The following is a 27,516-nucleotide window of genomic DNA, read 5'->3' as shown; positions in this document are numbered from 1 at the left end:
TCCTCCCTCTCATCATCTCTTTCAATCTCATCCTCACTCCCATTCTCACTCTCATTTTCCTCTATACTCTAGCACAAAAAATAAAAACTAAAATCTAAATTTGAAATGATTATCAAACGGGCCCTTAGTATCTCAATAATTGATATTTATTTCTTAAACAATCATGATTATTGTCCCACTCATAAGTTCCTTTAACACCTTTGGGATTAAAGTAAGACACAAGATGTTTATGACTCAAGTTCACTATTAGGATCGTTGCTTTTTGAACCAGCAATTGATGGAAAATTCAAATACTGGATTGACCTTCGGTTGGATGGAGTATGTATCAGTCTGGTTGTTTACATTCGGTAGTAAACCTTGCATGCGCATACATATATGAAAGAACGATTAAACTGTTGATGTGTAACCCTTTGAGCTGAGCTAAAACCCCTTGCCGTCTAATCGCATTTCATTTTGAATGTTTCTGTTTTAGTTTTAAAAGTTTTTCTGCTGTTTGTAATAAGGACCATTGGATTAGAGTCCAAGTGGCTTCTTAAGTGAGGTGTTAGATTGTGACAAGTGTAATCATCTTATAGGATGATAGTTCAATGGCTAGGATTAAATCTTGTATAGAGGCATTTAGAGAAAAATCTCTCTTCTCTCTCCTCAACGGTTATATTTGGTTGCTGGTAATGAAAGTGCTAGAGCCTTCACTCTTCCAATTTTTCTATTTTTCATAGAGAGCAACGTTTCTCTCATTCATTCTCTCCCAAACACATCCAAATACAGACTCACAAAACTATGAATTCTATCATGGCCTCAGAGCCTACTCGATTGTTTGAGTTGGGCGTGATCTGTGAACAGAAAATCGAGCTCGATCTGAGCTATCGTTGAGCTGATTTGGAGATCGAAGTAGCGAGTTCTTGCATCTAGGTGTCTCATATGGCAGGATCGGGAGCAGCTGAGCTTCGAACACCAGTTTTGAATGGAGAAAACTATGAATTCTGGAGTATTCGAATGAAGACTATTCTGAAATCGCATGGTCTGTGGGATCTAGTCGAGAATGGGTTAAATGACTCAGACATGAAGAAGGAAAAAGTGGAGGTTGCAGATACTGAGAAGTCCATGGTGGCTCAGATTCTGATGAAGGATGCTCGTTGATAAGTCTATATTTTATATATATTTTATGCCTCCTTTGCTTATTTATTTATTAATTTCTTGGATTAAATTGGTTGTTTTTAATTGGTTTTGTGAGATTTGTGAAGGAATTGTGAAATAGGAGAAAGTGTGCTAAAAAAGGCAAGAAGATGAAGATCAATTAAAAAGAAGCCAAGTCATTCCTTTTGTTGCAAGGAATGTTGTCAAATTTCCTAGTTTAAGATGGTGCAAGTCTTATGAAGTCAAACAAGGAGAAATAAAGAAGACCTTATTTTAGAAGGAATCCTATTTTTATAACAATTGTAATTATTCCTTAGGTAGGATTTCTAGGAGTTTTATAAATAGGGAGTTTAGGTCATTGTTGAAAGGATCCATTACCCATCATCCATCCTCCATCATCTACCCTAAAATTCCTACACATTCATACTCATCGCCGAAACACTCAAAGGAGAGAGAGAGTTTTAGAGAGACAAAGAAGACAACCTGGAGCTAGAGTTGTTGTCGTGCAGAGATCAAATCTTCAATTGGTTACTTCTTTCCTATGATATTATTTATCATGGTTTTTATTAAAGTTGTCATGAACTAATTTCTTCTTGCTAGGGCTACGATGTAGCCTAGCCATGAATACTCAATTACTTTAGTCAATGTTAATTCTAAGTATTTTTTCATGTGAGTATCTATTACCATGCTTAATGCTTTGAATGTTTGGCCAACATTTAATTGTTTTGATGCTAAATTGACGATAGGAATATCCAATTTGGGGTTGCTTCTTGTAATAGATACCATGAGTTACATGATTAGACAGGGATGTTTATCATGACTTATGTGGTTGTTTTGTAGGTTTTCCAAGGAATTTAATGGGTTCTTATTATCTTAATTCCATTACTAGGGATAGAGTGGGTTGGTAATAAGAATACTTTTGGTATAACCAAGGATGGAGTATCGAATAAAGTAGGGAAAATCAACTGTCAACATAGAGAATAATTAGGATTAACATGCTAAGGGAATTGGGTAGAATTGGCTATGGTGAAATCGGAAGCTCTAGTGCTCTCATAACTTGAATCTCACTACTTTATTTTTCTACGCTTGTTTTTATTCATTGTTTTAGTTAATTAATCAATCAAATCTCATCATCAATTGTTCAAATAAAGTCTTGGGTTAATCACAATCGGTACTTGGTAAATTAAATCACTCTTCGTGGGAACGACACTTCACTTATCACTATATTACTTGTGTGAATTGTGCGCTTGCAATAAATATCACAACAAGTTTTTGGCACCGCTGCCGAGGAGTGTTTTAAATTTTATTAATATCGATATAGATTGATTTGGATTTTAATTTGAATTTTTTTTTGTTTTTTAGGTACTTCACCTAGTGCATGAGTTTTGGGAGACGTTCGCAGAGTCTTGTGCTTGTACCATTAGATCCAGAGATCGAGCGAACGCTTCACAAGCTTAACAAACTCAAAAGGGGGAAGGACGCAATATTGGAAAAGCCATCACCTATGGCTGAGGAAGCAAAACCAGTAAGGGACTATGATGTCCCATCTGTGGTGGCATCACCATCGAGCATTCGTCGTCCAACCATTGATGCCAATAATTTTGAAATCAGACCAGCCATAATTTCAATGATTCAGCAATCCTCCATCTTTTGTGGTTTACCTCAAGAAGACCCTAATAGCCATATCTCTAATTTCTTGGAGATATGTGACACATTTAAGTGCAATGGAGCTACCAATGATGCTATTCGCTTAAGGCTTTTTCCTTTCTCATTAAAGGAAAAGGCAAAGTCATGGTTGAATTCTCAACCACCTAATTCGATTACTACATGGGACGACTTGGCCAAGAAATTTTTAGCTAAATTCTTTCCTCCTGCAAAGACTGCGAAACTCAGGAATGACATCATGTCATTTGCTCAGAATGACATGGAACCTTTTTATGAAGCATGGGACAGATACAAGGATATGCTAAGGAAGTGCCCACATCATGCCCTACCTACTTGGATGCAAGTTCAAGCGTTCTACAATGGTTTGAACAATACAAGCAAAACAACAATTGATGCTGCAGCCGGAGGAGCTTTGATGGGAAAAACAGAAACTGAAGCATATAACTTGCTGGAAGAGATGGCGTCAAATAACTATCAATGGCCTAGTGAGAGATCAACACCAAAGAAAGCTGGAATTCATGAGATTGACGCCATATCTGTGTTAACTGCGCAAATTTCTACTCTGTCTAAACAACTTGGTACTTTAAATGTTAATGCTATTCAGTCTACTAATTTAAGTTGTGAATTTTGTGCAGGACCTCATCATGGCAATGAGTGTGGAGCTAGTCCATTCACATCACCATCTGAACAAGTGAACCAAGTCTCTGATTTTCATCGACAACGGAATAATCCTTACTCCAACACTTATAACCCAGGATGGAAGAACCATCCGAATTTTTCTTGGAGTAATAACCAAAATGTACAGGGACCTCCACCTGATTTCACACCTCAAGAAAAGAAGCATGGATTGGAGGATATAATTACTCAACTTGCTGGAAATGTCAACACTCTCTCTGTCAATACAAATCAATTTATGAGCAAAACCGAGACGACCCTTCAGAACCAAGCTGCCTCTATTCGAAACTTGGAGGTTCAGATGGGCCAGCTAGCTAATGTATTGACAGGAAGAGTAAATGGAGCTTTGCCAAGCCAAACAGAGATTAATCCGAAAAACCAAGAACATGCGAAGGCGATAACTCTTCGGAATGGGAGGCCAATAAAAACAGCAGTAGACTTGGATGAAGACAAGAATATCCAGCAACAAACTGCAGAGACATCAGAAATTACTAACGTGCCGTCGTCGTCGTCTATCACTGCTGGAACTACTGCACAACTTGATGAAATTTCTCAAGAAATTGAACCTGCTACTGTAGAGAAATTATCTCAACCTGCTGCCCTTGTAAAGCCATATGTACCGCCAATTCCGTTCCCTCAACGTCTTCGAAAAAACAAAGTGGATGTCCAATTTTCGAAATTTCTTGATATCTTCAAGAAATTACAAATCAATATTCATTTTGCCGATGCTTTGGAGCAAATGCCGAGTTATGCCAAATTCATGAAGGATATTATATCAAAGAAGAGGAAATTGGGCGAACATGAGATAGTGAAATTATCCGAAGAATGCAGTGCTATTTTGCAGAGGAAGCTACCACCTAAGCTAAAGGATCCAGGAAGTTTTACTATACCTTGCACTATTGGAACCACTTACTTTGAAAAAGCTTTATGTGATTTAGGATCCAGTATTAATCTAATGCCTTCTTCTATTGCTAAACATATTGGGTTGGGGGTAATTAACCCAACCACTGTTTCTTTGCAGATGGCGGACAGGTCCATAACGTATCCCAGAGGCATAATTGAGGATGTGTTAGTCAAAGTTGATAAGCTCATTTTTCCAGCAGATTTTTTGATTTTAGACATGGAAGAAGATGCCGAAACCCCTATTATCTTAGGCCGCCCCTTTCTAAAAACCGGGAAGACATTAATTGATGTGGACAAAGGTTTATTAATTTTGCGAGTGGCTGATGAACAGGTGACCTTCAATGTCTTTGAAGCAACAAAGTACCCAGTGGAATCAGACTCTTGCTTCCGAGTGGATATAGTGGAACAAGTTGTCTCTGAAAAATTTAAAGAGGAACATCCATGTGATCCATTGGAGGCTTGCCTTGTGCATTCCGTTACTACTGAGCATGAGGATCCTAAAATTTCTGAGATGGTGTACTTTTTGGAAGCAATGAAACCGCGCCCTCCTGGAAGGTGGCGCGCATTTGAGGAGCTTGGCGTCACAACCTCCAAGCCACAACCCAGTGTCATTACTGCACTAACCCTCACATTGAAGCCCCTACCTTCCCACTTAAGATATGCATACTTGGGTAATTTTGGAACTCTTCCTGTGATTATTGCTGCAAATTTGAGTAAACTAGAAGAAAAGAAATTACTACGAGTTTTGAGGGAGCATAAAACGGCAATAGGGTGGACTATTGCAGATATTAAGGGACTTAGCCCTTCCATGTGTATGCACCGTATTCTGATGGAAGATAATTTTAAACCTTCAGTTGAGCATCAGCGCCGATTAAATCTGAATATGAAAGAAGTTGTGCGAGCTGAAGTATTAAAGTTATTAGATGCTGGAATAATTTACCCGATTTCAGATAGTAGTTGGGTGAGTCCAGTTCAAGTCGTACCGAAAAAAGGGGGTATTACAGTGGTGAAAAATGATAAGAATGAGTTTATCCCGACGAGAACAACTACAGGATGGCGTGTCTGCATAGACTACAGGAAATTGAACACTGCGACAAGGAAAGATCACTTTCCCTTGCCTTTCATTGATCAGATGTTGGAAAGACTTGCTGGGCATTCATATTATTGTTTTTTAGATGGATATTCTGGGTATAATCAGATTCCAGTTGCACCTGAAGATCAGGAAAAGACGACGTTCACATGCCCATTCGGCACTTTTGCATACAGGCGCATGCCCTTCGGGTTGTGTAACGCCCCTGCCACCTTTCAACGTTGCATGATGAGCATCTTTTCGGACATGGTGGAGCGCTTCATTGAGGTTTTTATGGATGACTTTTCTGTTTTTGGCTCATCATTTGATTCTTGTTTACATAATTTGGCATTAGTTTTGAAAAGATGTGAAGAAACCAATTTGGTTTTGAATTGGGAGAAATGTCATTTTATGGTGCAAGAAGGGATAGTCCTGGGGCATAAAATTTCAGCTAAAGGCATAGAGGTTGATAAGGCAAAAATTGATACCGTAGAAAAATTGCCACCGCCCACTACAGTAAAGGGGATTCGAAGCTTTCTGGGTCATGCTGGATTTTATCGTCGGTTTATCCAAGATTTTTCCAAAATCACGAAGCCCTTATGCAATCTCCTTCTTCAAGATGTAGAATTTAATTTTGATTCAAGGTGTTTGGAAGCATTTAATATCTTGAAAGAGAAGCTTACTTCTGCACCTGTCATTGTCGCACCGGATTGGGACTTGCCTTTTGAGATTATGTGTGATGCTAGTGACTATGTGGTAGGGGCAGTTTTGGGTCAAAGAAGAAATAAATTACTTCATGTAATTTATTATAACAGTCGTACTTTGAATGACGCCCAGCGGAATTATACCACCACGGAGAAAGAATTGTTAGCAGTAATCTTCTCCTTGGATAAATTTCGATCCTACTTGATTGGAGCAAAGGTGATAGTGTATACCGATCACTCAGCTTTAAAGTATTTACTTTCGAAGAAGGATGCAAAACCACGATTAATTCGCTGGGTACTACTGCTCCAAGAATTTGATCTTGAAATTCGAGACAAAAAGGGGTCCGAAAACGTGGTAGCTGACCATCTTTCGCGGCTGGTCAGTGAGGTAAAGATGAGTGATGATGCTGCATCCATTATGGAGATGTTCCCGGATGAAGAATTGTATGTCATTCGATCATCCGAAGCTCCCTGGTACGCTGACTTTGTGAATTATTTAGCTAGTACTATCATTCCAGTTGATTTATCGTTTCATCAGAAGAAGAAGTTTTTCTCCTTGGTTAAACATTATTATTGGGACGACCCATATTTGTGGAAACATTGCCCTGACCAAGTTATACGGAGATGTGTGCCTGAGGAGGAGATGGAAGACATATTGCGACATTGCCACACATTGGCGTGTGGGGGGCATTTTGGTGCCTCCAAAACAGCAGCCAAGGTATTACAATCTGGATTTTTTTGGCCAACTTTGTTCAAGGATGCCTATGCATTTGTAGCTGCCTGTGATCGCTGCCAACGCACTGGAAATATTTCTAGCAGAAATCAGATGCCATTGAATAATATTCTAGAGGTTGAATTGTTCGATGTCTGGGGCATAGATTTCATGGGATCTTTCCCTGAATCTTGGAAGAACAAGTACATATTGGTGGCTGTTGATTATGTGTCGAAATGGGTTGAAGCCGTCGCTCTCCCTACCAATGACTCCAAGGGTGTTGTCAAATTTGTCCGAAAAAATATTTTCACCAGATTCGGGACTCCGCGTGGAATCATCAGTGACGGAGGTACACACTTTTGCAATCATCAATTTAATTGTCTTTTAGCTAAATATGGTATTACCCACAAGGTTACTACTCCCTATCATCCACAAACTAGTGGACAAGTTGAAGTTTCCAATAGAGAATTAAAACGAATTTTGGAAAAGACGGTGAGTGCTTCAAGAAAGGATTGGTCACTGAAATTGGATGATGCCTTATGGGCCTATCGAACGGCGTTCAAAACACCAATTGGCATGTCTCCTTATCGTCTAGTTTTTGGGAAAGCTTGTCACTTACCGGTTGAGCTCGAACATAAGGCACATTGGGCACTCCAAACACTCAATTTTGACATGATTGCAGCAAGAGAAAAATGGGCAATTCAATTGAATGATATGGATGAGTTTCGTAATGAAGCTTATGAGACTTCCAAGATATACAAGGAGCGTACAAAGAAATGGCATGATAAGCATATTCTAAGGAAGGATTTCTTCGCTGGTCAGAAAGTTCTCCTATTTAATTTCCGCCTCCGACTCTTTCCCGGGAAGCTGAAATCACGTTGGTCTGGACCATTTACAATAGTGCAAGTATTTCCTTCTGGAGTTATTGAGGTTAGGCATGACGAACATGGTACTATTTTCAAAGTAAACGGCCAACGAGTGAAGCCATACTTGGAAGTCAATTTTGATCAACAGCGGACTTCCATTCCTCTGCATGATCCAAAGTGATGACCTTGCAAGTCGGGCTGGGGACTATAAACCAAGCGCTTGTTGGGAGGCAACCCAACTAGGTACCTTCGTTCCTTTTTATTTTATTTTGTTTTGTTTTCCCTTTATTTTCCATCCTTCTATGCCTTTACTAATTGTTACATGCATTTACTTTAAACATTGACGACAATGCTTAGTTTAGGTTTGGGGGTGTGGAGTTTAGTTGTTTTTTGTTTGAGTTTTGAGTCATAAATAAAAAAAATAAAAAATAAAAACAGATTTTGTGTTCCAAAGAAAGGATTTTGTGTTTCAAAGAACATTTCTCGATTTTTTCTAGCCCCGTGATGATTGCAAACATGTTCCAGATGTGTTACAGATGTTGTTTTGGCCATTAAATGACTTTAAAACCCAGAAAATAGCAAAATAGGTTATTATGTTCTTATTTTGGTCAAAATTAAAAATTTTGCCTATTTTCCTTTTTGATTTTTTCAGGCAAATTTGAAGCCACCAACATGTTTAGAATGGTTATTATGATGATTTGAAACTGTTTTGGGGGTCTCAAGTGCTTTACATGACGTTGTAGGGAGATTTGAAGCTAAAAAAGTGGCCTAAAACCCAAAAAAGACTAGCTGCTATCTACCCAGAAATATGAAGCTTTTTCGTCACAAAAGGGTTTTTAGCGACGGTGTTCATCGGATTTTTCGTTGCTAAAGGGTTTTTAGCGACGGTGTTCATCAGATTTTTCGTCGCTCCAGAATTTTCTAATTTCATTCCAAATCAATTATGATCCATTCCATTTGTGATCAGAGGCTTCTAGGAGCTATTCCAGGTGTGTCCTCTTCCTTTTGATGAAATTTCTTTATCCCTAAGCAATTATGGCCCATAAATTCACTCACATTTGTTTGAAAAAAAAAAATCACAAAATGCCTTTAACTTTTAAAAATAAAAAAAAAATAAAAATTTTGTTAAAGCTTTTACTTTCTCTTACTAATAGTGATGTATGTGTGATGTTTGATCATATTTCTTTAACTAAAGTGTTGCCATGAAAGTTTATGCATCATAAGTATAGCACTTCACATGGCCATGCTTCAAGTATTTTAATAGACAAGCTAGCTACACTTGGATGATTGTGGAGAAATAGTGGAGACTACCATTGTGAGATACTTGAGCCAAATTGCCATTCATTGAGAGAGTATTTGGGATTAGTCTTATTCACTATTTTCTTTCTTTCTTATTTAAATTGATCTCAATTAGGCTTTTGAATTGAATACTAAGAACTAATCTCTATTTTGGAATCATCTCATGCTTTTACTTTTGAGTTGGATGGACCTTGAGAGATGATCTTAGGCTATGCATGTTCTAGCCACTAAATAAAACCTCATGTCCTACCCATTGTGTGTGCCATCAACCCTTTGAAGCCAAACACTTAGCCTTTTCTTTCATCACCCACAATATTTCCTTACCCTTTTCACCCTATTTTTAGCCATACCCTATAACTTGGGATATGCCATGGCATGAAGACAAGGATGAAGGTTAATCTCTACATCAACAAAAGAGGTGGCGTGTACCGAGGAAATATGTGCTTAAAAATAAATAAATAAATAAAAACAAAAAAAACAAAAAAAACAAAAAGAGAGAAATCTATTAAAGAAAAAAAAATGTAAAGCATATCAAAAATCCTAGACGCCTCTGTGAAGTAAATTTGAAGAGCCGAGCCTTATAACGTGATAAATGCCTTGGTATGTTTCAAGTTCTAGTATTTCCTTCCCTTTCTTTCATAACCCATAACCTAGCCCTTCATTACAACCATAGTAAAGACCTAACGGATTTTTGGGGGCTTCTTACTCGGAAGTAGAGGTATGTACTTCATCTATGGTTTTTAGTATTTGATTTCCTTTCCATGAGTTCTATTTTTAGAAATTGCCTTTTATTCATTTTTGGATGCATATGTGTCTTATATTTTGAATTCTTCACCTAACTTCATTCACATATGCGGGGTAAGAGTGCAACCCTAGGTTATGTGAGAAAATTGAGAGTTATCCTGTGAGGCCTAGAGTTGAGACGAATTTGTACACACGCCGAATGTGGTTATCTTTATGTTTGAATGCTTGGAGTTTTGGCTTTACACTTTACACTATGGTGCATTTTATTTGTAGTGGCATAACTTTGGTTTTTGAACTGTGATTGGCGTTCATTGGTTATTATTAGTTTGTTGGAAGTATTGCTTTAACGAATTTGTTTTGCAAGAAGTGTTTGTGGGTGTCGTGACTGGTAAACCCTCAGGAGACACAACTCCTCCTACTAGGGACACCTAGAGGTTTAAAGGCTTGTGGCACATGCTAAGTGCCATCGAGATTACCTACGAAAGTGGTTTAATTTAGTTTGTTTGTTTTAATTTATTTTTGATTTTCAGTTTTACTCGAGGACTAGCAAAAGATAGGTTTGGGGGTATTTGATAAGTCTATATTTTATATATATTTTATGCCTCCTTTGCTTATTTATTTATTAATTTCTTAGATTAAATTGGTTATTTTTAATTGGTTTTGTGAGATTTGTGAAGGAATTGTGAAATAGGAGAAAGTGTGCTAAAAAAGGCAAGAAGATGAAGATCAATTAAAAAGAAGCCAAGTCATTCCTTTTGTTGCAAGGAATGTTGTCAAATTTCCTAGTTCAAGATGGTGCAAGTCTTATCAAGTCAAACAAGGAGAAATAAAGAAGACCTTATTTTAGAAGGAATCCTATTTTTATAACAATTGTAATTATTCCTTAGGTAGGATTTCTAGGAGTTTTATAAATAGGGAGTTTAGGTCATTGTTGAAAGGATCCATTACCCATCATCCATCCTCCATCATCTACCCTAAAATTCCTACACATTCATACTCATCGCCGAAACACTCAAAGGAGAGAGAGAGTTTTAGAGAGACAAAGAAGACAACCTGGAGATAGAGTTGTTGTCGTGCAGAGATCAAATCTTCAATTGGTTACTTCTTTCCTATGATATTATTTATCATGGTTTTTATTAAAGTTGTCATGAACTAATTTCTTCTTGCTAGGGCTACGATGTAGCCTAGCCATGAATACTCAATTACTTTAGTCAATGTTAATTCTAAGTATTTTTCCATGTTGAGTATCTATTACCATGCTTAATGCTTTGAATGTTTGGCCAACATTTAATTGTTTTGATGCTAAATTGACGATAGGAATATCCAATTTGGGGTTGCTTCTTGTAATAGATACCATGAGTTACATGATTAGACAGGGATGTTTGTCATGACTTATGTGGTTGTTTTGTAGGTTTTCCAAGGAATTTAATGGGTTCTTATTATCTTAATTCCATTACTAGGGATAGAGTGGGTTGGTAATAAGAATACTTTTGGTATAACCAAGGATGGAGTATCGAATAAAGTAGGGAAAATCAACTGTCAACATAGAGAATAATTAGGATTAACATGCTAAGGGAATTGGGTAGAATTGGCTATGGTGAAATCGGAAGCTCTAGTGCTCTCATAACTTGAATCTCACTACTTTATTTTTCTACGCTTGTTTTTATTCATTGTTTTAGTTAATTAATCAATCAAATCTCATCATCAATTGTTCAAATAAAGTCTTGGGTTAATCACAATCGGTACTTGGTAAATTAAATCACTCTTCGTGGGAACGACACTTCACTTATCACTATATTACTTGTGTGAATTGTGCACTTGCAACAAATATCACAACACTCGTGCACTTGGATTGATCCAAAGTGCAGTTCCAGATCAGCTATTCCCAAGGATTGTGAATGAGGAGACCTCGAAGGGAGCTTGGGATATTCTGAAACTAGAATTTAGAGGAGATAAACAGGTACGAAATGTCAAATTGCAAGGGTTGCGTAGGGAATTTGAATATACTCGCATGAAGGATAGTGAATCTTTATCTGTCTATCTGGTTAGATTGTTTAATATGTTGAATCAAATGAAGAGTTATGGTGAGGAGCTATCTAAGGAGAGAATTGTGCAGAAATTATTGTTTAGTCTGCCAAAGTCATATGACTCTATATGCTCTGTGATAGAGCACTCTAAGGACCTTGAAACTCTGGAAGTTCAAGAAGTGGTTGCCTCCTTGAAGAGTTTTGAGCTCAGATTGGATAGGCACACTGAGAATTCTTCAGAAAGGGCTTTTGCTAGTCTGAATGTTGAAGAAAAGAAGTCTAAGAATGAGAGTTTTTCTGGAAATCAGAGTTTTCAGAAAAGTGCTCCTGGAAATCAAAGCTTTCAAAAACTTTGGAAGCCTAATGATGGAAACATAGCAGCTTGTAAGCATTGTGACAAGTTACATTATGGCAAATGCTGGTATAAAGGCAAGTCTAAATGTCATGGATGTGGAAAATTTGGACATATGGTCCGAGATTGCAATGGAAATAGGAATGCACATAGGGTGAATTATGCAAATGAGATGGAAGAAACTGGTACCCTGTTCTATGTCTGTAATGCTGCAACAGATGTAAAGGTAAATCACTCTTGGTACATTGACAGTGGGTGTAGTAATCACATGACAGGAGATGAGGGACTTTTAGTGAATATTCAAAGGGATTTGACCTCCAAGGTGAAAATGGGAACTGGAGAAGTGGTTTCAGTTGCTGGAAAATGAACCTTGGTGATAAAAACCAAGTTTGGTAAGAAGCACATTCATGAAGTAATGCTTGTACCTGGTCTTGAATTAAATTTGCTCAGTGTTGGGAAAATGATGGAACATGGCTACCATCTTGTGTTTGGAGAAAATATGGTGAGAATCTATGATAATCAGTCACTGGAAAATCTGATTGTGAAAGTGCAAATGACAAACAACAGATGCTTCCCATTGACAATGATGCCTGCCAGTGAGTTGATTCTAAAAGCAAGTGTCACACATTGCTTGCAGACATGGCATAAGAGACTAGGACATTTAAATGAAAGAAGTATCAAGCTGCTTGAGAATCAAGGGATGGTTCATGGATTACCTCACTTGGAGCAAATGTCAGTGGTGTGTGATGGTTGTATGCAAGGAAAACAGCATAGGGATTCTTTTCCTTTGGAATCCACTTGGAGGATTCAAACCCCTTGGAATTGGTTCACACAGACATCTGTGGACCAATGAAAACAGAATCCCTCTCTGGAAACAGGTATTTTCTACTGTTTACAGATGATCATACTAGGATGTCTTTGGTGTATTTCATTAGAAACAAATCAAGTGCATTGGAGTGTTTCATGAAATTCAAAGCTATGACTGAGCTGCAAAGTAGGTTCAAGATAAAGAGTTTGAGAATTGACAGGGGTGGAGAATTCTTGTCAGGAGAGTTTAACAGTTTTTATGAAGAATCTGGCATTCAAAGGCAATTAACAGTGGCTTACTCCCCTCAGCAGAATGGAGTAGCTGAGAGGAAGAATAGAACAGTGGTTGAAATGGCTAAATCAATGCTGCATGAGAAAGGTGTTCCTTATGAGTTTTGGGCAGAGGCTGTAAATACTGCAGTCTATTTGCTGAATAGATGTCCTACCAAGGCTCTCAATAAGGTAACACCATTTGAGGCCTATACTGGCAGAAAACCAGGAGTTGCACATTTAAAGATATTTGGATCCCCTTGTCATGTGCTTATTCCTTCTGCATTGAGGCATAAGCTTGAAGAAAACAGTCACAAGTGTATTTTTGTAGGCTATGGTCTCTGTGAAAAGGGATATAGACTGTTTGATCCAAGCAATAGGAAGATTATTCTGTCAAGGGATGTGAAATTTGATGAAAAAGGCTTATGGAAATGGGAGAATGCTAGAGAAGGAGAAATGACAGTGCTTGTGCCTACTGGAAATCAAGACTATGCTCTAAATCCAGACTTGGATGCACCACTATAAATACATGAAGAAGTCATAGCACTAGAAGAACCAAGTCAAAGCTTGGATACACAAACACAAGCAGATGAAGATACTACTCTGCAGGATGAAAGCATTGAAGGAAGTTCTCAAGCTATTGATCATACACCAAAGAAATGGAAGAGCATTAATGACATTATGGCTCAGTGTAATATGTGCATTATGGAGCCTGAGAATTTTGAGGAGGCTGATCTAGATGAGTCTTGGAGAAGGGCAATGGAAGCTGAGTTAGAAATGATTGAGAAGAATAACACTTGGCAGCTTGTGGAAAGACCCTTTAACAAACCAGTCATTGGTGTCAAATGGGTCTATAAGACCAAGCTTAATCTAGATGGCACTGTACAGAAGAATAAGGCTCGATTAGTGGCTAAAGGCTACTCACAAAAACCTGGAATCGATTACAATAAGACTTTTGCCCCAGTGGCAAGGTTAGATACCATTAGGACTTTGATAGTTCTGGCTGCACAGAAGGAATGGCATTTATACCAACTGGATGTCAAGTCTGCGTTTCTGAATGGAGTTCTAAAAGAAGAAGTATATGTGGAGTAGCCACAGGGTTTTGTGAAAAAGAATGAAGAAATCAAAGTGTATAAGCTGAACAAGGCCTTATATGGATTAAAACAAGCCCCAAGGGCATGGTATGATGAGATAGATTCCTATTTCAACAAGGCGGGATTTAAGAAAAGTCCAAGTGAAGCTACACTTTACATTAAAACTGATGAAGGCTCAGGTATTCTCATTGTCTCTCTTTATGTGGATGATATTGTTTATACTGGAAGTTGTGTAAAAATGCTTGAAGAATTCAAAAATGACATGATGAAGCATTATGAGATGACTGATCTCGGGCTGCTCTATCATTTTCTTGGCATGGGAGTTGTGCAGACTGATAAATACATATTTCTCCATCAGAAGAAATATGCAATGAAAGTGATTGAGAAGTTTGGTTTAAAAGGCTGTAAGTCTGTGGCGACCCCCTTGGTTGCAAATGAAAGGCTATGCAAAGAAGATGGAAGTGAGATGGCAGATGAGAGTGAATATAGGCAGATTATAGGCAGCCTGCTATATCTGACAGCTACTAGACCAGACATAATGTTTGCCTCTAGTTTGCTTGCCAGATTCATGCACAATCCTACCAAGAAACACATAGGAACAGCCAAAAAGGTGTTGAGATATGTTCAAGGCACACTGGATTATGGAGTTGAGTTTAAAAAGGGCAAGGCAGCTACCTTAATAGGCTACTGTGACAATGACTGGGCAGGCAGTGAGGATGACAGAAGAAGTACCTCAGGATATATGTTTACTCTGGGATCTGGTATGTTTTCATGGGCCTCAATCAAACAGAATACAGTAGCTCTGTCCACTGCTGAAGCAGAATATGTGAGTGCTGCTGAAGCAACATCACAAGCTAAATGGCTAAGGTTTATACTTGAGGATTTTGGAGCGGAGCAAGTGGAAGGCACACCAATTCTGTGTGACAACACCTCTGCCATAGCAATGGCAAAGAATCCTATCTTTCATCAGAAATCCAGGCACATAAGCAGGAAATTCCATTTCATCTGAGAAGCTATCCAAGCAAAGGAGATTGAGCTAATCTACTGCAAATCTGAAAATCAAATTGCAGATATCATAACCAAGGCTTTATCCAAGGATCGTTTTGTGCATCTCAGAGACCTGCTTGGAGTTAAATCAGTCAAAGGGTTAGAAGGGAGTGTTGATGTGTAACCCTTTGAGCTGAGCTAAAACCCCTTGCCGCCTAATCGCATTTCATTTTGAATGTTTCTGTTTTAGTTTTAAAAGTTTTTCTGCTGTTTGTAATAAGGACCATTGGATTAGAGTTCAAGTGGCTTCTTAAGTGAGGTGTTAGATTGTGACAAGGGTAATCATCTTATAGGATGATAGTTCAATGGCTAGGATTAAATCTTGTATAGAGGCAGTTAGAGAAGAATCTCTCTTCTCTCTCCTCAACGGTTATATTTGGTTGCTGGTAATGAAAGTGCTAGAGCCTTCGCTCTTCCAATTTTTCTATTTTTCATAGAGAGCAACGTTTCTCTCATTCATTCTCTCCCAAACACATCCAAATACAGACTCACAAAACTATGAATTCTATCATAAACAGCCTAGCAAATAAAAGTAAACTATTTAGGAAGTACTCTCCACAATGAGGAATTGTTTGGTAGCATCGTAGTTATCATTTTCAGTGACAGTAGTAATGCTGGTTTCTTAAAGCCATTTGTGCACTTGATTAAGACCAAAAAGGCGCTATTTGAATTATGTGTTAATTTCGAGCTGATATTTGAGTGTCTTCTTAACTTCAATCATATCAATGCAATGAAATAAATATTTATATGAATAATTGTTGTGAAATGATCATTCTACAAAAAGTTTCATACAGTAATTTAGATACTAAAAAACTTCTTTCATCAGACAGCTACTTAGATTTGACACAGGAATGCTTAATTGTAAGGAAAAGAAAAATCCTCATCTAAGCCACCATCATTTTCTAAGAGCGTATTATGTTCCCACATTCCATTAGCTATGAAATTTGACCATATGTCTTTTCAGGGATCTGTCGTACAATAACTTTTCCGAAGTTAGCTTCGTAGTGCCAGATGATAAGCGAGATCATCTGTAAGAATTGGCATTAATTTTCTTTTTCTATTGTTACCAATCTAGTTGCATGTGGAATTATGATCAGATCGTTTTCCATACATTTCAGGAACTTGTTTGCCTGCTGCAGTTCAAGTTCAACCGATCCAGATCAACTATTTTTGTATGTTAATATTTTTTTCTGTTCTAGTATAAGAAAAGCCAAGAGCCATTTCTTACAAATTTGGTGGTTTATTCAGGGATCCAAAGAAACGCATGCATATGCATTGTCCTGGACGAAAATCTAAATGTGAGTTTGGTTGGTTCTTCAGACATGTATACAACATTGTCCTGGCTTCTTCTGAGCCTTTCATTAATGAAAAATTCTTTTCTGAGTAATGCTCTCTGACCAAGAAGTCTGCTGTGTTATCTCTAGGAAGAAGTTTGTAATAGTTTTATTATTCTTCCAAGGGATGAATTTTGTAAATGGATTCATAAACTTGATAAGAGAGTATGAGTATAATCTGAACTTTGTTTATACCGAAATAAACGGCCCATTACCACCGAACACGTGGATGGGATCGATATTGATCAACGGACCCTTTCGGCATGCTCCCTACCGAAGCCATCTATCTTGGCCTCTTTCACCATCAGACACGTGCCATGCTCACAATCCATGCCCAGAGTCCCACATCGGAAATATGAGCACAGTGCACACCTCCCAAGGCCTATAAAAGGAGACCCATATCCCCAAAAGGAGGGGATCAGAACTAACGGTGCGCTATCGTGTGATCTATCAGTTAAACTTTACTAAATCCGTACTTACTTAAGCATCGGAGAGCCTTCGGCCGGTACCGCATCGGTACCCAAGGATTTACCGAACGTATCCTTTTGTAGGTACTTATTCTTCTGAAGTAGAACGCTCACCAAAGACAGTCACCTACTGAAGGGATAAATTTAACTAAGTTGACGAATCACGTGCTGAACCACTTTTTCACATCAACAGTTTGGCGCCGTCTGTGAGAAACCAAAAAATTATCAACCCACTATCTCCTAAACACATGGGGACCACTTCAATACCTACGTTCTTAACGGAAGAGGGAGGACCGTTCGGAAGGCAGAGCGGAGCTAGCCCAGCGCTACCTCCAGGCATTCCCTTCGGAAATGCCCCCGCTACCCAAACAACCGCCGAAGCCGAGCTGGCAGCCCAAATCGCAACCTTACGGAAGGACATGGCGAGGCTTCAGGAACACAACAACTTTCTTTCGTCCAAGGTGGACGAAACCCAGCAGCTACTCCACCAGCAGCACACGCAGAACATCCAGATAACTCACTCTTCCGAAAGCCTGCAGACCCCTCACGGGAGGAAGAAACGCGATAAGGCAGCGACGGCAACGCCCGCTCCTTCCAAATAATTGGTGGTCCCGCCACCCAGGGATCAGCCACATGTCCCGAAGAAGGTCTACACCGATTGTCGACATCGGATCAATGATCGAGAGGCAGAGAGACAGAGGTCTCCGATCAGGATGAGGGCCCGACTAAGGGATTCACGGATGAGGGTCCTGGGGGACAAGTAGCCCATTCGAAAAGTGAGGGGGTTGGGCCCCGAAGAGGAGTCGGAATCCGAGTACATCCCGTCCGGGACGCAAACGTCCACCTACCGTTCGGCAACACATTCGCGGAACTCGGAGCTTAACCCACTCAACCTACAGAGGCGAACAGAAGACTTCGATTCCGAGGAAATCCCTAGCCGAGACCCCGCTGTACGACTCCTTTTTCAAAGAATCCAGAAAATGGAGGACGACAACGCCCGCTCCCAGGGGCCAGAGTGGGGAAAGCTTCGACCGGGGCTATTTACCAGGCGCATCCGGGACTCTCGGCAGGATCGGGAAGGGCAGCAACTTCGGATACTGTTCTATACGGGAAAGGAAGACCCCTTAACCCACCTCCACTCATTTCAGTCCGCCATAGGATGCAAGGGCTTGAGCGATGAAGGGCAGTGCCTGCTATTCCCGTCCTCCCTTACCGGGGCAGCCCTGAACTGGTTCTACCGGTTAAAGCCAGAAACGGTAGACTCCTTCGACGAACTGAAGCAGATCTTCCTCAACCACTTCATGATTCAAACGGACCGTCTTTACTCTGCCGATGATCTGTACACGATTCGGCAAGGAGAGGACGAACCGTTGAGAGAGTATGCGGTGCGTTTCAGTCACGAGTACTCAAGGTGTCCAGAAACAGACGATAGGGCAGCCTACGGCGCCTTTAAGAGTGGCCTTCGGTCCTCACATTTCCGATACCTAATACACAGCAGCAACTGGCGCACGTATGACGAACTGATGAAGCAAGCGGCCATCCACGCCAAGGCCGAATACTTCAACTCGAAGCCCCCGGCTTCGGCACCACGAGGAAACGCCGAATCAAGTGCTTATCCGGCAAAGGCGACATCCTACGGGAGAACCGACACATACTCTCGGCAGGGTCGACGAGGCCGGCTTTGATGAGGTTGCCGGTGAAGAGAAAGCGCGGATAGACTCGCTCGGCAGCGGGTACTCGCAACCACACTCTGTCAAGCTGCCGGATCTCGCTCGGCTTGGGGCTCGGCTGCTTGAGTTTGCCTGTCAAAAAATATATATATATATATATTAATAACACACCCAGAAAAAGAAAAAAGGGGCCAGCCTACCGATCGGTAATTCGAAAACCTACCAGCAGTCTGCAAAGTCATGGGGACTCGAAAGCTAAGGGGTGTTCCCGATGGCGATTCCCAATCGCCGGAGAGCAACACCCGCCGATTCCTCCATGACTTCTGAGACGTCGGCACCGAACTAACGAAATGCCCTAGCTCGGCGGCCTTCAGGCAGTTTGCTTGAATCCAGCCGCCATGATCGGCGCTCTTGGACTTGGTGACGCTGTACAGATACGAGAACTGCTCGTAGGAAGGCTCCCCTTCCTCGGCAATCCCGAATGCCGCGATCACCCCCATCAGGGCCACCCAGAAGTTAGGGTTGTATTGGCCCGGAGCGTACCCGATCTGTGCAAGAATCCTCTGCACGGCAGGTTGCAACGGCAACCGAACCCCTTGCACGAGGACGTCGGTGAAGAAGGTGACCTCGCCGTTCGCCGGGTCACTGAGGGACTCAACCGGGCTCGGAATCCTCATCCTTACCGAATCAGGGATAAGGTATTCGGCCCTGATCTTCTCCAACTCCCGTTCGGTGATCTTATTGGGCTCCAGGTAATCGACCCCGAACAGAGCCCTCTGAGGCACACCCACCGGTATCCTAGGCGGCCCTCGGTGGACAATGGTTACCCTCGGGCGGGAGGGACCGGCGATATCCACGCTTCGACAGGAGGTAGAGGCCTCGGGTTGGTGCTCGAACGACCCGACACGGGTACCGTCCTTGTACACCGCGGCCAAGGGTAGCGGGTGCCCCGTCATGAGCCCCTTGCCGATGCCATGGGTGGGAACGGAGTCCACCTCCTCACCGAATAATTCAGCATCGGTGTCACCTCCATCCTCGGCGGCGAGGCTCGCAGCCCCGCTGGACGTATCCCATCCCGATGACAATTCCCCATCGAACGCGTTGGGCTCATTGCCGAACGTCGATTCACTACCAGACATCTACAAAATAAAGAAAAGGGAAACTAAGGTTCATGCCGCACTATCCTACCGATACCTACATCTCTACCTATGGCCACTAGACTACCGAAGGAAGATCCTACTTAACGATCGGCTAGCCTATGCCATGGACAGACGTATAATAAAAATTCAGGGGGGGTACCGAACGGTATCTTACTTTGAGTGCTGTGAAAGTCGCCTAGATTGCCGTTCACTCCCTTCGGAAATCGCCTCGTATGCCGAGAAACACTTCGAAAATCGCCTGGATTGCCGTTCGCACACTTCGAAAATCGCCTACTCAAAGAGCTCTCGCACAAACTCACAATTGCAAAGTGAACCTTTCATCCGGAGCAACCTCTATTTATAGGGAGAGAGCTGTAACGGTACGCCTCGAAAGACGAAACGGCTCATCAATGCGCCGCCAGACGTGCTTTTGCTGGCCACGTGTCACCCGACGGATGGCATCATTAACTGCGCGCCAGGCACAGAAGACGAAGCGCCTCTCTGCCCACTTGCCTCTCAACATCGGCGACCCCTCGTGTCCCAGGTCAATTCCCCCCAAACGAGCATACCGAACGGCAGGATAACCTCCAAGCTGCCGAAGAGAACTAAATTCCCTTCCGAAGGGTCTCCGGAAGAGAACCTGGGGGACTACTGTTTATACCGAAATAAACGGCCCATTACCACCGAACACGTGGATGGGATCGATACTGATCAACGGACCCCTTCGGCATGCTCCCTACCGAAGCCATCTATCTTGCCCTCTTTCACCATCAGACACGTGCCATGCTCACAATCCATGCCCAGAGTCCCACATCGGAAATATGAGCACAGTGCACACCTCCCAAGGCCTATAAAAGGAGACCCATGTCCCCAAAAGGAGGGGATCAGAACTAACGGTACGCTATCGTGTGATCTATCAGTTAAACTTTACTAAATCCGTACTTACTTAAGCATCGGAGAGCCTTCGGCCGGTACCGCACCGGTACCCAAGGATTTACCGAACGTATCCTTTTGTAGGTACTTATTCTTCTGAAGTAGAACGCTCACCAAAGACAGTCACCTACTGAAGGGATAAATTTAACTAAGTTGACGAATCACGTGCTGAACCACTTTTTCGCGTCAACAAACTTTACCAATCTATAAGGATTCATAAACTGTCATTTTAGGTAAATTTTATTGTTCTTTCATTTTATTAACGTCTCATTTTCAGTAAGCTAAGAATATTCCAGTACCTCTTGTGCACTTTATTTTATCTAATCTATCCCTGTTGCAGATCGTTCCTCCTTGTTCATAAATTGTGGTGGTGAGGGAGTAACTGTCGGTGACAATTATTATGAAGCAGATGAATCAACTTCACTCTATTATATTAGTCCATCCAAAACCTGGGCTTATAGCCTTTCTGGAGAGTTCTTATTCTCACAGTCCAATTCTAGTATTTTCATACAGAACCAGACAGGCGGAATTCATGTTCCTGAGGCAGATTTATATTTAAATGCTCGGCTTGCCCCTGTCTTCATAAGTTATTATGTTTGCTTACACGAAGGCAAATATATTGTGGCCCTTCACTTTGCCGAAATAGTATTCAGGGAGAAGGAATCATACAGTGTACTAAAGAAACGGGCATTTGACGTTTATATCCAGGTAAGAGCTGATGTCATTCAATTAATCCTATTATTTGACACTAAATTGAGTACTGCTATTTGTACCATCAACTGAAATCTTGTGTACCATCATTATAATAGAGGTGTGACCCATATATTAGAGCAATAATACAAAGAATGGGTCCAAATAGTTTTGTTCCTGCACATATTTACTGTCTGCCAGTGTTAAAAGAAGCGTTTGTTGTAGGATAGAGTGCTAATGAATTTCGACATCGCAAAAGAGGCAAAGGATCCAGGTGAACCTCAAACCAGATATTTCATAGCTGATGTTAGTGATAGTGTATTGGAGATTTCCTTCTACTGGGCTGGAAAGGTATGTGCAGACGACCCGCCTACTTTGAATGGACCTCTCATTTCTGCTATTTCCATAACTCCAGGTGATTTAAAAGGCTATGACTTTAGTTTCTTCTGGTTGGTTCCAAGCAACACTTGAACCCCTTGGCTTATATGGTCATCATGCAGGCAGGCAGTTTTCATTTCACTTAATTAGTTTAATCTTGTTAGACTGCATATATACTGAATTAATTTGACAATCTTTTAAAGAAGTTTGACTTTTCTCTTGCTATTATCCCCTCCTTCGATGAAATATCACTTCAAAGTTCCCCAACGCTCTGCATTGTGGCGAAAATTGAAGAAAGCATTGATTATTACTCTACCTTCAAGTGTAGTTGTTCTATTGCTTCTATTAGCTTTCATGTGGAAAATGGGCTGGCTGGGGAAAAGAGAGTTGAGTGGTGAGTGAAGCTACAACTATATACTGCACCATGCCTTTTTTTCAGAATTCTTATTTCCTAGTTAACATGTCATCTTTGATTTTTCCCGAAACAGAGATACAGATAGGCCAAGATAAACATGTTACACTTCAAGAATTAATAGGTGCGACTCGAAAGTTTAGCAGCAAAATGGAGATCGGTAGAGGGCGTTTTGGAAGGGTTTATAAGGTATACTTTTACATTGTGAACTTAATTTGTGTAGAAATTTGATATTAGGGTGGGGTATCTTTTGAATGTTGCAAATTTGTTCAGATAACATTAGTCTATTGTGTTGATGCAGGCTGAATTGGAAGGTGGTCAAACTACTGTAGCTGTTAAAAGACTTTCTACTCACTCAAAAGAAAAAATTGAAGAATTATTAAATGAATTCTATACCTTAAAGTCATTGAGGCATGAGAACCTTGTTCAATTGTTGGATGCTTATTTTGGAGAAGGGTTACATTTGCTCATCTATGAATATATGCCAAACCTGTCCATTGCAGACGCTGTTTTTGGTAATTCATCTTTTCTCCTCCCTTTTCTAATTCTTCAAGCACAACGTCAAATATTGTTTTATTCTATATTCTAGGAGCGGTATACTTCCTCCTTTTTTGTACAAAATAGAGATACTTACATTCATTTTAGCTTAGCCTACATTTTCCGCTTCATACCGTGTATTGCTTTTATATTAAGAGATAAGATCCGGTACTCACTCGTCATTGAAATACCATCGAAATACCATGAGGTGACACATACCAGATGCTATCTTTTGAGAAAACTTTCCATGACCCTCCATTCGACGACACATGTTATGATGCTTGCCCCGCGTCATTAAATGCCTTCCATGACACAAATCATGTGTCATGAAAGGGTTTTTCTGTTGTAGTGACTTGTGTTTTCTGTGCTGAAGTGTTTATGACAAAAACAACTGGAGGAATATATACATAGAATGCTAAAGTGGTCATTCATGTGACTTGCAGGCTCGAAGTCCAGATTTAAGTTTAATTGGGAAACTAGATTTAACATTTGCCTGGGAATAGCGAGGGGTTTAGAGCATCTTCATGAGCACCCTAGACTCAAGATGGTTCATAGGGATATCAAAGCTGAAGAACAACTTATGATCATCAAAGTGGAAGCACCAAAGTAAGTGTACAAAAAACAAATACCTTTCGCTTTCTGAAACACTGGATAAAATAATACCATGAAATTCAACTTATGACGGGTGCATTATGCAAATATAATTTGAATTTATGCTTTATTGTTGTTGACGCAGTGGACATATGGCACCTGAGTATGTAGTTCAAGGTTTTGTAACAAGCAAAGTTGATGTTTACAGTTTTGGGGTGGTTATACTCGAAATTGTTAGTGGGAGGAAAAATGCAGGATACAAATTTAACCATGAGAGTGAGCATCTCTTGGACATGGTAAGTAAAACTGACAGGACGTACGGTATTTTGTAATTTCTCCTACTTTAAAGTGAACATGCACACTTTGAATTCTAAACCCTCATCATTTTACTGCAGGCTTATGTTGCATATAAAAATGGAAGCCTCGTGGACTTGGTGGATAAAAATTTGTCTGGCATTTATGATGCAAAACAAGCCATCACCATCTTAACCTTGGCCGTGATGTGCACGAATATATCTCCTACTCTAAGGCCAAGAATGGCAGACGTTGTGAGTATTCTTGTTGGTGAGAAAACCTTTGAGCAGATTAATCCGCCTACTGTGGATGATCATCAGCTTAATGTAGCCATGGCTCATGGCGAATGTACCAAAGCTGATTCTTCTACTTCCACAGACGTGACCTCAAGGGCATCAACTTCAACCAAATTAATCAAGGGGATAGATGAAACACAAAATTCTTCTGCAGAAACCAATCTTGAAATATCCGAAGAGAGTCGGACCTCGCATTAAACATGCATCCTATTTGGATTGTGTGAGAGAAGTTAGTGTCAGTTTGGTTTGTGTTAGATCTATTTAAAATTGTTAGGGTACTTCTTTATGGTTTCAATTGTTTCCTATTTAAAGCATTGTATTGTATTTTCTGCATTTGTAGCCTTTTTCATCATATCTTCGTCGTCTTCTTCTTTATGTAGTTTTCTTTTTGAATTTCATTCGATAAGAATATTGTTTCAGGTTTGTTCTATAGTTCAATAAGATGGTTATTTCTTGCTTTTACCTTTCTTTTCTTTAAGAAAGTTGTTAGTGGTAATGTATTTGATCACTGTCTTTCTTAAGGAAAAATTGGTCCTAGAGAGAAGTAGAGGGACACAGTGGGGAGGATTGAAAAATTACAAAAATACCCACAGAAAGGTTCACGGCCGCCTCTTTGCACCGATTTTGATCCCCCTCACCTGTACATTAGAGTAATTTAGAATATTGTTTTGTCAAAAAAACAAAAAACAAAAAACAAAAAAAAACCCACTGATATTGCGTGCAATGATATATTCTTTTTGGTTTACAACTTTTAATCTGGGGCCACTTTTCTTGTTCTTATTTATCAATGAAAAAAAAAAGGGATTTGTGGTGTTAATTTGGGACTGTCAATGGGCGAGACCCTATGATTCTGTGTGCTTAGCTAATGGGACTGTTAATTTGGGACTGTCAACGGGTGTTACAACTTTTAATCTAGCGCTTGAAATGTTGTATATGCTTGGATAACCCTGTTGAGAATTAAGCTACTTACTGAGCTCGATACAAACTGCAGATGACAATCCTACAGATTAGTGCTCAGAAGAATGAAGAAATGAAGAACTTTCCTTTCTAGGAAATAGCCGTTAGCTGCTCTATTCTATTTTGGGATAATTCCCATAGCTGTCTTTTTTTTGTCTTTTTCACCTGTACTGTGATAACCGATTCTAGCCTAGGTGTACGGATCGTAGCCTCCAATGATTATGTATGGCTGGAGATGAGTCCTTGCTACCTAAGATTTAGGGTCGGAGCTATTTTGGCAATATGTGTCATGTATTTGAGTATGTGTTTGTGCTCATTTGCACAGAAAATATACTGATCACTCTTCATTCTCTCTGTTTTTTTCTCTTCTCTATATACAGTTTTTCATAAACGATTCTATCCTTGCTCAAATAACAAAAAACCTCAAACAAGAGTCATAGATTCAACATGGTATCAGAGCTCCTGGTTTGATTCCAGAGAGGGGTGTGAGCTGTGAGAGAGAGGTCTTTCCTGAAATTCCTAAAAGGGATAAAGGTTGCTCTTTTATTGTGTGGTTCACTGAGACTCACATAAAAATGGTGGGACCAGGTTCTTCAGGTGGAGATTTACGAACTCCACAGTTTGATGGTGCAAACTATGATTTTTGGGCTGTCAAAATGGAGACTATCCTCATAGCACATGATCTATGGGATGTAGTTGAGGTCGGAGTACAACCTGAGCCGATTCTTGAGGAGGAAGAAGGCTCTGGAGGTGGCTCTAGAGGTGAAGGAAGTGAGGCTGAGCACGTTCCAGTGGAAGCACCCACCATCTCCAGAGAAGATAGAATCAAAAACGCCAAGGCACTAAGTCTCATTCAAGGAGCTTTAATTGATGAGCTCTTCCCTCGCATCAGAAATGAAAAGACTGCAAAAGGAGCTTGGGATACTCTGAGAAGAGAGTTCAGAGGAGATAAAAAGGTTAGAGCTGTAAAAATTCAAGCTGTTAGAGCAAATTTTGAGTATATGAGAATGACAGATGGTAAAAGCTTAGATAGCTATTTGGCTAGATTCTTTGGAACTGTGAATAATCTTAAATCCCTTGGTGAAGATGTGTCTGAAACAAGAATTGTGCAAAAACTTTTGATGAGTCTAAGTAGAAGATATAAGTCCATTGTGTCTATTATTGAAGAAACTCGAGACCTTGATGTTCTTAGAGTTGAAGAGGTCATTGCCTCTGTCAAAGTCTATGATAAAAGGGAGGACTTGCATGATGAAAGAGATAAATTGGCTGGAACTGAGAGAGCTTTTAGCAGCCTCAAGGTTGGAAATAACCAAATCCATGGTACTCATAAGGGCTCACAGAGTATACCAAATCAAAAGTGGCAGGGACAAGACAAAAAGGGATCTAATTGGTCTCAAAATGGAAGCTTGAACAACAATAATGGCTCAAGCTGGAATAATAGTGTTGGAGGAAATTGGAACAATAACTTCAATTCACAGAACAAGCAAGGAAGTAGCAGTCAAGGAAGTGTGAAACCACAGTGCCAAGTATGTCAGAAGTATCATTTTGGTGTGTGCAGACACAAAGGCAAACCTAGATGTGGAAAATGCAATCGATCTGGTCATACTGCAAAGGATTGTGTTAGTCACAGTCACAAACAAGTAGCCAACTATGTAAAGGAAGAAGAAGTAACTACAGGAACTATGTTCTATACTTGTCACTCTGCAAGTTTGCAAGATAAAAGTGTATGGTTTATGGACAGCGCCTGCAGCAACCACATGACCTCTCAAGAGTCTGTGTTAATAAACATTGACAGAACTGTGACTTGTAAATTTAAAATGGGCACTAGAGATCTTGTACAAGCAACTAGAAAAGGCACTCTAGTGGTTGAAACTTAGCATGGGAAAAGGTATACACATGAAGTGTTGCTTGTTCCGGGCTTGGATGAGAATCTATTGAGTGTAAGCCAAATGATGGAGCATGGTTACTATGTTCTATTTTGGGGTAACATGGCAGTTATCTTTGATGATGGTAGCCTCAACAATGTTGTAGCAAAAGTGGTCATGGGAGGAAATCGATGCTTTCCTCTTTCACTAGAATCTATGACACCTGCAGCAAGAAAAGCATCAATGATTGAAGACTCTTGGATTTGGCATAGAAGACTTGGACATTTGAATTTTGCTAGCATGAAAAAGATGCAGCAGATGGAAATGGTGTCTGGACTACCTGTGTTAACAGAAATGAAGGATGTGTGTGAAGGCTGTGTTTCAGGAAAACATCATAGAGAGAAATTTGATAAAGAGGTGGCATGGAGAGCAAGCTGTCCACTGGAATTAGTGCACACAGATTTGTGTGGACCAATGCAAAATGAGTCAATTTGTGGAAATAGGTACTTCATCACATTCATTGATGACTTCTCAAGAATGTGCTGGGTATACTTCCTTAGAAATAAATCTGATACCTTTAAT

The 27,516-nt window shown here is 40.3% G+C and overlaps 3 protein-coding genes across 3 annotated transcripts; all 3 read left to right on the top strand.

Moving 5' to 3' along the window:
* LOC109949598 (uncharacterized mitochondrial protein AtMg00810-like) lies at positions 13,912-15,333 on the top strand. Its single transcript, XM_020565670.1, has 2 exons — positions 13,912-14,307; positions 14,443-15,333. Exons 1-2 carry the CDS (start codon positions 13,912-13,914, stop codon positions 15,331-15,333), a joined length of 1,287 nt encoding a protein of 428 aa, XP_020421259.1.
* LOC18773656 (probable LRR receptor-like serine/threonine-protein kinase At1g53440) lies at positions 22,443-24,310 on the top strand. The gene is made up of 5 exons (XM_020565669.1): positions 22,443-22,583; positions 22,696-22,909; positions 23,375-23,537; positions 23,668-23,818; positions 23,918-24,310. Exons 1-5 carry the CDS (start codon positions 22,443-22,445, stop codon positions 24,308-24,310), a joined length of 1,062 nt encoding a protein of 353 aa, XP_020421258.1.
* On the top strand, positions 25,645-26,946 carry LOC109949597. The gene has a single exon (XM_020565668.1). It carries the CDS (start codon positions 25,645-25,647, stop codon positions 26,944-26,946), a length of 1,302 nt encoding a protein of 433 aa, XP_020421257.1.

Source organism: Prunus persica, chromosome G6 (genome assembly GCF_000346465.2).
Source record: "Prunus persica cultivar Lovell chromosome G6, Prunus_persica_NCBIv2, whole genome shotgun sequence".
Classification (NCBI taxonomy): domain Eukaryota; kingdom Viridiplantae; phylum Streptophyta; class Magnoliopsida; order Rosales; family Rosaceae; genus Prunus; species Prunus persica.
Note: the sequence above shows the minus strand (reverse complement) of the source record. Positions and strands in the feature narration are given on the sequence as shown.